The 11,348-nt window shown below is 46.1% G+C and overlaps 1 protein-coding gene across 15 annotated transcripts in view; it reads right to left on the bottom strand.

The window, feature by feature from the left end:
* Positions 1-517: 517 nt before the first annotated feature.
* kif1aa (kinesin family member 1Aa) overlaps positions 518-11,348 on the bottom strand; it is a 57,717-nt gene continuing 46,886 nt past the window's right edge. For all 15 annotated transcript variants that reach the window (XM_034080980.2, XM_034080979.2, XM_034080982.2 and 12 more), the window contains 4 exons: positions 5,012-5,140; positions 4,745-4,937; positions 3,715-3,833; positions 518-3,624 (listed from right to left, as the gene is read on the bottom strand). In XM_034080980.2, the coding sequence (XP_033936871.1) occupies positions 3,582-3,624; positions 3,715-3,833; positions 4,745-4,937; positions 5,012-5,140 (484 nt within the window). In that variant the 3' untranslated portion in view covers positions 518-3,581. The remainder of the gene's footprint in view (positions 3,625-3,714; positions 3,834-4,744; positions 4,938-5,011; positions 5,141-11,348) is intronic.

The following is an 11,348-nucleotide window of genomic DNA, read 5'->3' as shown; positions in this document are numbered from 1 at the left end:
CACATCAAATATGTTCAGTTATTTGAGTATAGTATGCATTCACCTACGTTTGGACTAAATTACAATATGCGCAAAAAAACATCATAACGTCAACATAGATTAAAGTTGTGGTTATATATTTTAAACATGACAGATTTAAGATTGAATGATTTGTAAATGTATAGAATAACCATGGCCAACTTTACATACATAAATACCAAATGCAATGTTATCCCCAATGTCACTGGATTTGTACTTAAATGCTATGATTATACTAAGAACATACTACTGTCTACTTGTAAGGAGAACTCTTAAACGACAAATGTATACCTAGTTATAGTTTTATTCCATTTGTAATAGATAGCCGAACAAATCTCCAAAAAGACCCCAACATTTTTCTGTGTATCAACTGGGTCTGACCACAATTCATATATTTAATACAGTATTATGTTCTTGAATGATAATACATGCTGGGTCAACAGTTTCAAAATCTAATTGAATTAAGAATAAAAGGAGGAGTCTGTTTCTTTGTGTTGCATAATGTCCATGTTTATTTCATATATGACAATGTGTTTAGTGTACACAAACATTTGACGCTAAACTCCAACACTCAGAGACACCGACTGAACTACTGCCCATTTCAGATTTAAAAATGGGTACAACTTTATAATACACTGTTCACAGCAATCATGTTATATACAATGCAAAGTCATTTGAAGAAAAAAAAAAATGCACTTGTGCAACTTGAAAATAAATAAAGATGTGGAAGCACAACAATGTAGATGCTATCTTTCAAATGGGGATAGAAAAAGTAGATGTTGTGAAGGCTGACAGCATGATGGTGAGATGGTGAGGTTGAGATAAGAGTGAAAGTGTGATTATAATGAACCAGCCTCCCCTCTCATGTCAGTGGACAGATTACAAGAGGTTTATCCCACACGTTCGTTTAGTTCCCTGACAGTAACCCACCTACAATCAGTCAGGAATCAGACTGTGAACACAACCACTCCAGCAGAACAACTGTTTCAAATAGCAATGTACATTCAGTGTGATGTGTTGTGTTTGACTGCACCAAGAAAGCTTTGGTTGGCGCACAAAGAGGCCCATTTAAAACACGAGGAATCATCTCAACACAAAGATCAAACTGGAGCAATCCAAGGCTCACATTTTAAGATTGTGTTTTGAAAGGAAATGAGACACAATGAGTGCTTTTGACGGTGTCATGTACAGCAGGGCTTTCTCTCCATGAGGATGCTGTGGCTGGACAAACCACAAGTAGTCTCTGCCAGGGAAGGCTGTGATGCAACCGGGATCACAGAACACAGCCAACAAAAGAAATGAACACACATTAGACCGCCTGCTTAGCCACAACTACTGACAGCTACTGTATGGAGGATTTACAAGGTTCTGAATGGATCACTTCAAACAATTGCCCACAATCGACAGAATACTTTCAAATCTCTGGATATATGCTTGAATAAAAACAAATACTTAAATTACAGTTAGAATGTAATCCCCTGCTTACTGTGCCATCTTACAACACATCATATTGTTAACAGTTGAATGCTTTGAGATGTTGTCTTAGTTTGCAGGTGAAATGTCTCTTCTGTAGCACGCTCTCTAGGCTGGCTGGCCTGAGGCATGCTCATCCTTAAACTTCACACAACATCTCACACGCTGAGTCTGTCACTAGTTCAGGAGCTGTTTCAGATTCATAATGATCAGGAATGCAATGTATACAAGATGCACTGTAGCAAAGATCGAAGGTAGCACATTTTCTAAGTCTGATCGAAATCATTTTCTTTTGTTACGAGTTATCAGGTGGAGAAAAAGGTTTTGCCAGGATAACCTTTCTTTTTTTGATAGGAAAGAAGTTTATTTTAAATGAGGGTTCTTGGTTCTTGTTGTAATACTCATTTAGGCCACAAGAGGCTTAAGTGCACCTCGACCATGTGTTTTAAATAGGATTCATGATTTCTAGCCAGAAGAAACATCACAGAAATGTTACAAACTGTACCTGAAAATCCCCTTAAAGAAGATCAGACTTAGAAAATGCATCAACAGAATGATTTCCCTTCCCTCTCAGGGTTCAAATCAGACGTTACGTCCTTGAAGTATACTCTGTGTTATGGACAATTAATGACAGCCGATTGCCAGTTAAGATATGTAATAGATTTCTGTCTGATAATGTAGGTGATGATGATAAGCAGAAAGGTATGATCCGCAGACACTTCCAGAACAGTAGCAGCATGGAGAATGTAGTCTCAAAGCAACTGGTGCAGAGGCATACTGTCCAGTCTGATTGAAAAGAGAGGCACTACATTGAATCAATATACATATCATTCAGAAAACGAGTTTCTTATTCTGTACTGTGAGGAACATTGATACTTTTGATTATTTAACAAGGGAGCTTTGTGCAGCTGCGGATGGACAGACCATCGTTATGTCTGACAAAACATCGACCTTTTCAGATGTGTATTAGTAGGGGTCAAAGGTCAGGTGTGACTATCCAAATCGTACAGGGGATAGTATTATTCAAGTCATTTTCAGCTTCACAAAGAAATTAGCCAATCGTAAATTACTCAGCAGTTTAAATAGCTGTATGGGCACAACGCTGTCTTATTCAAACATTTAAGGAACTCATATTCAAAAGTGCGATGTGCAGAAATTGCACAGTACTACTATTTTAGAAATATAAATGTCTTTGTAAATAAATACATGCAGAAATAAATAATAAAGCTGTTAAATATCTAAATATATCACATTTTAAACAAATACAATTCAGGTAGAGAATGGGATTCAGTTGGGAGGATTATTGGTGATGACATTGGTGTGGATGTAGCTCCTCAGAGAATCTAAAACATGACACGGACTGATCAGAATGCCACATAACATAAGGTCTGAGATGAGACGTTGCTTTGCCCGGCTGTGTGCTAAAGCTTCGGAGGAGTGTAGGAGCAGGACAGCAGATTGCTCCATGTCGGCATTCACAGTGCAGGAAAGAAGATTGTTCCAAAGAATTACACTCAACTGTCCTTTCTTTTCTTTAAGCGTGTATTTTTTAGCTGAATGCAAACCAGTTTAGACACTGTATATATACTGTATATAGCTGTAGAGAAGAGAACATTCTGGATGTTTGTTTCTATATTTACTGATGCAAATGAAGCAATGTGATCTCGCTGACATGACAGCTTCACATCAAAATAAACGTCACTGCATTTTTTTGAGGATTAAATGAATAAGGCTTGATGTGTCACTGACAACAACTACAGCACATTACCATACGCATGTAATCTGAGATGAGAAACTGGTGCTACTTCCTCCAGTCTTCTCCAACCGTCCAGCTGTGAATAAACCTCAGTACAGGACAGCTTTTTGAAGAGTTTCTTCAGACTACAGTCACACCGCGACAAAAGCCTGACACAAACATGGGCGCTTTAGGTGCTGAGGACACTAGTGATAAGCCGAGGCAGTACAGGGGTAAGACAGTTGTTGGAGACTGTTGTAGTGGGGCTGGGGGAGGAGGGGGGAAGCACAAGGGGAGGGACAAGGACAAGGATCTATGTACATCTTAGTCTCTGCGTTCATCCTTCTGTCTCGTCTCACATTCTCATCGGTCCGGCTCGTCTTCTTGACAGCTTTGACCTGAGAGGCCGAAAGGACAATATATATTCGTATTAAGGATACATTTTCCACTTCTGTTTGTGTACTTTTCGCTGTTGAAGTATTTTGTACCTGATAGTTCCGGCAAGGAGGGGATTAAACGCATAGAGCCAGTCATGCATCTCTTTGTCATTAATGGCTTGAAGCAATATTCCACGATGTTCTGTACACACGGCAAATGTGTACGGGGTCTGTGGAAAGAAAAGAAAACATATGGAACCGTATCTGAGGCTTTCACCAGCAAGAGCTGAGAGAGGGAGTAACAGATTACATGGAACAAGATGATGTCATCAGGATACATACAAAGGTAACTGTATTCAATTACAAACAAAAATAAGTAATCAGATTACTTGTATACAAAAAAGAGATTACTAGCAGGATAATATAGTTACAATACATTTTGAAATAAAGATCAATATATTATAGGTAGAAGAAGTAATGAACACGTTTTCTTTATGGTTTATATTTAGGCTACTTTAATTCTTCTTTAGAAAATATACCGTGAAGATAAAACATCTTCACGGTCAATTTATATATTTTCTACTCTCTAATGCTGTTTTATTTCTATTTTGAGATGTTTACATTTTAGAATTGTTTATTTCTACTCTTTTAATTTCTTATTATGTGCAATGCCTTGTTTTACATGCTGCTGCAACGGAAACATTTCCCAATTTGGGATCAATAAAGTACATTTTATCTTATCTTGATTTGAAATACCTTTCTTTTTGAATGCAGTAGATGGACACCTGATTTATTAAACAAAATACAGTCTATGATTTTGTTTAATGCATTAACTTTAAACAGCATTTGTAAACTATTACTGTTACTACATTTTTGATATGAAATATCTTGGTTTCTTCTTTTCTAAGGTTACATTGTTGCATACACTAAAGCCAAAATCATCTTGTTGTTATGTATTGTATCGTTTTTATTTGCATTGCATTTGATATTGAGGTTTTCCAAAAGTAACGGAAAGTATTCAGGTTACATTACTTTTATATTTTGATACTCATATTAGGTTACTGATTAGATGTGTTGTCATGTAACTAGTTATTGTAACGCATTACATTTTGAATGTTCCCTCCAGACCCTGATCACCGACCTTCAGCATGGCCTGCTGGTCCTCGCTGTACTCCACCTGAGCCGAGGACAGGTTGAGGATAGCGCGCTCCACAGAGTCTCTCTCTGTGTTGTAGATGTAGACGTACGGCCGCCGCACCACCACGAAGCGCTTCACCCACCCGTTAGTGTTCGGCTCCAAGAAATGTAGGTATCCCTTCTTTGACACGATGGGGCTGCAAGAGTAGAGTTGAGAAATCAGCACATGTGAAACAGAAGAGTGTCTCCACAGTCAATGAGGATCACTCACCTGACTCTGATCTCCTGGATGTCGGGGAAGAACCTGCGGCTCCGGGCTCTGCTTTCAGAGGACTTCTTCTCTGCGTCCTGCTGTGTGTCAGGACTGGGGCTGACCGCACGGGAGCGAGGCATCGGGGGTCTGCGGTACAGGAACAAGAGGCTCATAAATCATAGTTACCCACACCTGATGCAACGAAAGCACTCTGCAATGAGTGACATCACACTACCAACAATTTTATTCAAAACAAGGAATAAAGAAAACACAGTCTACAGTATATAGAATGTGGTTCATCCAGACTCATTAAACAAAGGCAACGGAAACAATTACCCTGTGTGCCTCACTCCTTAAATGACAACAATGTCTGCATCCCTCAAAAACTGTCATACATCCAAAAATATGATGTCAGATCTTTTAATTCACAGTCTTGAAAATGCCAATGACAGCATATATTTCTCATACAATGCATAAAAACTGCAGTGCTCCGTGTATTTGTCCTGTAGCTCAATATGATGGACAATACTTATTTTGTATTATCCCTATATATTAATACCTACTATTGAAATGTATTTACTTGTTTTGTTTATGTTTGCACCACCAGATACCAAAGCAAATTCCTAGTGTGTGTAAACGTATCTGGCAATAAACTTGATTCTGAATCGAAAAAACAAGAAAGCCAGGGTTCTATATCGTATAAGGCTTCGCCCTCTAAGGCTATCGCTATTGGGTAATCCCCACTGCACGCGTGCAGCACTGACAGACTTATTCCACGCCCACCTACGACGTGGGCCCCACCTCCAGGCTGACTTCCGTATAATAGGAAGTAGGCCCTACAATCCACTCCTACTTTTCTTCAGCACTCCGTTGCAGAAGCATTGACAGGCAAAACAAGTTCTTTTAAGAGCTACTTACTAAAAGAGCAAACATTCCTGGTTCCCCTGGGCCCATCCTCCCTCTCCTCCGGACGGGGGAAACAGGGTGGGGGCCCGGTGTCAACCCGACATATGAGTTACGACCGGAGCTCACGGTGTGAGTTTTGCCGGGGATTAGAGCACGCAAACGCGGGCTCTCACTCCCCAGGTGTCGTTGCACTCATTGTGTCCGTCTCCCTCGGGCCCACAGGCAGTGGTGAGCGGACGCTCTCGCTGCTGCGGCCGAGGATGATTGTCTAGTCCAGGAGTCTTACTCTGTAGACCAAGCCCTTATTTATTGGATCCGAGTGGCGGGCAGCAGTCAGGCGACTCCCTTCCCCTCCATTCACGGATCACCATGTGGTTCCCCCGCCCTGTCTCCCTCTCCTCCGGCGGGGGAGACGGGCGGGGGCCCGGGGTCAGCCCGGTAGCCGAGCCTAGATTCGGCTACCGGGCTGACCCCGCCCCCTCTATCCGCCATCACGGCTCTGCCGTCCGATAGGCGGTATTCTCCAGGAACTCCCGGAGATCATCGGAAAGGCAGCGCGCCTAATGAGATCTCCCCGGTTCAGGAGAGCTCTCCTCCGGATGACATAAAGCTGCATAAGCGGCTGCCTCACAGCCTGTCGGTTGTGAGGCAGCAAGGCTTACGGCTCAAACCAGCTGTCTTTAAAACCTGTCGGTTAATTAGACAGCCCGGGTTTGTTTCCTATGTCACAGATGTGCCTCCTACACACACCGCCGCTCATTCCTCAAGCAGGTTTGAGCGTGAACCTCAATGTCCGTTTTACGCGTTTTCTCCTAAACGGAGACATGAGGAGAGCCGCTGTGTAATACAGCGTGGGGAGGTGCAAGAGCCAGCTGTTTGTTACCTGTAAGGTTTGAGCCGGCTGTAACCTGTTGGTTAGCGCGGCAGCGGGGCTCGCGGCACAAGCCAGCTGTAATTAACCAGCCGGTTACTTAACAGCAGGGGCTTGACGGTTTAAACCTGATGCTCCTAACCTGTCGGTTATAGGCAGCACGGGTTTTTCCTCTGTCCCCAGATGTGCCTGCCTACACCACGGTCGTAATGAGCCCAGGGCTGTTATTATGCACTGTGTGAATAGCACTGCCACACCACCTCCGCTCATTCCTCAGCGGGTTTGAGCGTGAACGCGCCTCAATGTCCAGTTTACGAGCCTTCTCCGAAACAGAGACAGGATGAGAGCCGGTGTGAGATGCAGTGTGTGGAGGGCCCCTCTGACGTGGCTCGTCACCATGACAACCACAGCACATCCAAACCAGGTGTGCGCTCTCAGAGTATTACTCAGAGTGGCGACACGTGTGTTCGATGGACAGATTGATAATAATAGTAAGCAGCAAGGCCCACGGGGTAACCCGGCTGCCCCTAACCTGTCGGTTATAGGCAGCATTGGCTCACTGCATAACCGGCTGTCTTTAAAACCTGTTGGGTTTTAGACAGCTCGGATTTTTTTCCTCTGTCCCAAACCTACCTCCTACACACGGTCGTAATGAGCCAGGAGTGCCATTATTACAGTGTGGACAGCACTGCACACAGCTCCGCTCATCCCTCAGGGGTGTTGAGCGTGAACGCACCTTAAATGTCCGGTTTACGAGCCTTCTCCTAGACGCGGACATAAGGAGAGCCCTGTGTGAAATGCAACGTCTGGAGGGCTCTGGCGTGGCTCGTCACCATGACAACACAGCACATCCAGAGCAGGTTCGCGCCTTGAGGACGGCGCGTGGGTTAGATGGACAGAGGGAAGTTAATATGCAGCAAGGCTCCCCCGGTTTTAAGGCCCAACTGCCAATAGCCTATTGGTTACTTGGCCGCATGGCTCGCTGCCTAAGCCGGCTGGGTTTTTTAACTTATCGGTTAATAAAACAGCAGGGCTTGCTATTCAATCCGTCTACCTTTACATTTTTTGGGTTTAGGCAGCATGGATTTTTCCTCTGTCTCAGACACCTCCTACCCACGGTCGTATAAGCCCACGGTAGGGCCATTGTTACGCCTCGTTGGACAGCACTGCACACACCTCCGCTCATCCCTTAGTGAGGTTGAGCGTGAACGCACAGTTTACGAGTATTCTCCTAAACGACGACATATTGAGAGCCTGTGTGAAATGCAGCGTGTGGAGGTCTCTGGCGTGGTTTGTTACCAACCACAGCACATCCAGAGAATGTACACCCGGCACTATCAGAGTACTGGATGGTACTCAGGGTGGCGGCGAGTGTGTCTGATGGACAGATGGATGAGCAGGCGAATGGGCAGAGGGTAGTCTCTGCAATTCGCCTCTCCCCCCCGCAGTTCTACGGGATACAGGAAGTCCTGTTATCCCAAGAACAGTGTCTCGCGCTCCGTGCAGAGCGGCAGGAACTCTGGTTAAAGAAAGCCTTTTCCCGGGGTTCCTCAAAGGGAAGAAAATCAGGGGTTTTTACTCCCGCTATTTTCTGGTCCCGAAGGAGACGGGGCGGGGGGAATGAGACCCATCCTCGATCTGTCAGTGTCCAACAAGGGAATGGCCTTTTCCCATGCTGACGATCAAACAGGTACTGGAGTGTGTTCACCAGGGAGGTGCGCATCCATAGTCCTGAAGGATGCTTACCTCCACGTAACCATCATCCCCAAACACAGCAAATTCCTGCGTTTCTCATTCCTGGCTCCACACACTTTTTTCAAAGTGGGTGGAGACGGTTGGAGCAGCTACTCAGAATGGGGATGAGGGTTATTTTGCCTGGACGACCGGCTGTGGCTGGCTCGCTCCAGGGAGGAAGCGGTTTTTCAGACGATACAGCTCGTATCTCATCTGTCAAGCCTGGGTTTTCATTATCAACTGGAAGAAGAGCTGTCCTCTTCCCTCCCAGACATTTAACTGGGAGTGGAATTGAACTCAGCCCGCATGAGAGCGCGACTCTCACAGCAGAGAATGGAGAAAGTGACAGCTCTCCTCCGGTGCAGCTGTTAACCTGTCGGTTAGCAGGCAGCACGTTTTTTCCTCTGTCCCAGATGTGCCTATACTACACACGGTCGTAATGAGCCCAGGGCTGTTATTACGCACTGTGTGAATAGCACTGCACACACCTCCGCTCATTCCTCACAGGTTTGAGCGTGAACGCGCCTCAATGTCCAGTTTACGAGCCTTCTCCTAAACAGAGACAGGATGAGAGCCGGTGTGAGATGCAGCGTGTGGAGGGCCCCTCGCAGCCTTTTCGGTCCGGGCCCCTCTTGGGTTGCTTCACGGGCAACGGCGGTGAGGGCTCTGACGTGGCTCGTCACCATGACAACCACAGCACATCCAGAGCAGGTCGCGCGCTCTCAGAGTATTACTCAGAGTGGCGACGCGCGTGTTCGATGGACAGATGGATAATAATAAGCAGCAAGGCTCACCGGTTAAGCCGGCTGCCCCTGACCTGTCGGTTATAGGCAGCATGGCTCGCTGCATAAACCGGCTGTCTTTAAAAACCTATTGGTTTTTAAGCATCTCGGACAGCTCACCTCCAGCATGTCACACCCCGCGGGGCGGTGACGGCCCTCTCCGTGATGCAGCTGTTAGGCAGGATATCAGCTGGTCACGTGGTGATCCCCCTGGGGCTCCTTCACAGTGAGGAGACTCCAGAGGTGGTTTATTTGCCTGCGTATAGACCCCGTGCGTCAGAGGAGACGCATGGTGTACATTCCTCCTTCCGTGGGTTGGGATTGAACCCACTGGAAACATCTCCACGTCAGTGGGGGTGCCCCTGAGCAGAGAGACGTCACACACCACAGTGTTCACAGACGCATCTCTCGCAGGCTGAGGAACGTGCATGTCGCAGGCAGTGGGGGGACAGCGGCCGGGTCACATGTCTCTCCATATAAACGTGCTGGAATTACTACATGGAAAGTAATCCAGCACTTCGTCCCGTTGCTGTACAATCAACATGTGTTGATTCGAACAGACAACAAAGCAGCGGCGGCCTATATAAATCGCCAGGGAGGTGTTCGATCAGCGCAGCTGCTGAACACACATCCTACACAGCCAAATGGACAATGTTCCGTTTGGTGTGTAGGGAAAAACCTGGACCCCGTTACGGGCCCCCTGCCTCGTGCTGTCGTTCCTCCAGCTGTTGCTGGACAGGAATTTGACCTATAGCACGGTCGAAACATATGCTGCTGCCATTTCATCTTGCCACGTAGATTGGTGTCAGCACGGTGTTTAGTCACCCTCTGACAAAACGTTTTCTACGGGGAGCACAGAGACTCAGACCTGTGTCACGCGCTTTGGCGCCTCAATGGGTTTTGGCTTTAGTGTTACGCGCACTGAGTAAAGCTCCATTTGAACCTTTAGATCAGGTTCCCCTGAAGTTCTTGTCAGCCAAAGTAGCTCTGCTCTTGGCTCTGACATCAGCTAAAGGGTGAGTGATGTGTCTGCTCTCTCTGTGGCTCCGTCATGTCTCTGGATCCAAGGAGATGGCAGCTCAGCTGTTTTGCGCCCTAACCCGGTTTTTATGCCAAAGGTGATCACAAGCTCGTTTAGATCGAGAGTGATAACCTTGGAGGGTTTCTTTCCTCCTCCGCACACATCAGAGGAGGAAGCCACATCTCATCTCCTCTGTCCCTGTGCGCGCGCTGGCATGCTATGTTGCACACACGGCTGCTCTACGCAAATCCCAGCGTCTGTTTGTACATTTCAGAGAGCGCTCAGTAGGGCAGCCTCTATCTGCACAGCGCCTGTACACGGGCTGGGTGAGGCGGTGGCACAGGCGTATGTTTCCTCTGGGTTGGATCCCCCGGAAAACATTAAAGCGCACAGCACCAGGAGAATATCAACTTCTACGGCGTTGTTCGGAGGAATGACAGTAGAAGACATTTGCACTGCTGCATCTTGGTCTTCCCCTGTTCGTTTATTCGTTTTTATTTGAGGGATGTCTCCCACTCCTCTCTGACACACTCAGTACTGAATAGTCTGCCAGAATGAGTAATGTCGGGGGTTTTTCAATTGCATGCCCTCTCTCCTGCCTGTCGGCACTTAGAGAGCGGCCTTTTGTTCCCCTCTCTTGATCGTTTTCGAAGTGAGACTCGATCTCTACTTTTTATAAACGACAGGTAGCCCGAGTAAGCCTACCTTCGTTCCCTGATGGATAAATATTCATTTTTTAATGCTATATTCCCCAGGAATGGGATGCTCCATTTACGCACGGCGAAATGGACATGGGTTATTAACTGAGTAGGTGTGTTTGGTGCTTCTGGTAACGGACGGACCCAGTGGGGCGTGGACTACATCCTGCTTCGCCCTTAACCCAATAGCGATAGCCTTAGAGGGCGAAGCCTTATACGATATAGAACTGGGGTTACGTATTGTAACCCAGCTTCTATGAGTATAGGCGCAGCCCTCTAAGGTTCGGGCCCCACTGGCTCCGCGAATAGCTGAAGAAAAGCTGTGGGAGCGGATTGTAGGGCC

The sequence above is a fragment of the Pseudochaenichthys georgianus genome, chromosome 4 (genome assembly GCF_902827115.2).
Source record: "Pseudochaenichthys georgianus chromosome 4, fPseGeo1.2, whole genome shotgun sequence".
NCBI lineage: Eukaryota > Metazoa > Chordata > Actinopteri > Perciformes > Channichthyidae > Pseudochaenichthys > Pseudochaenichthys georgianus.
This window is presented reverse-complemented; position numbering and strand designations above follow the sequence as displayed.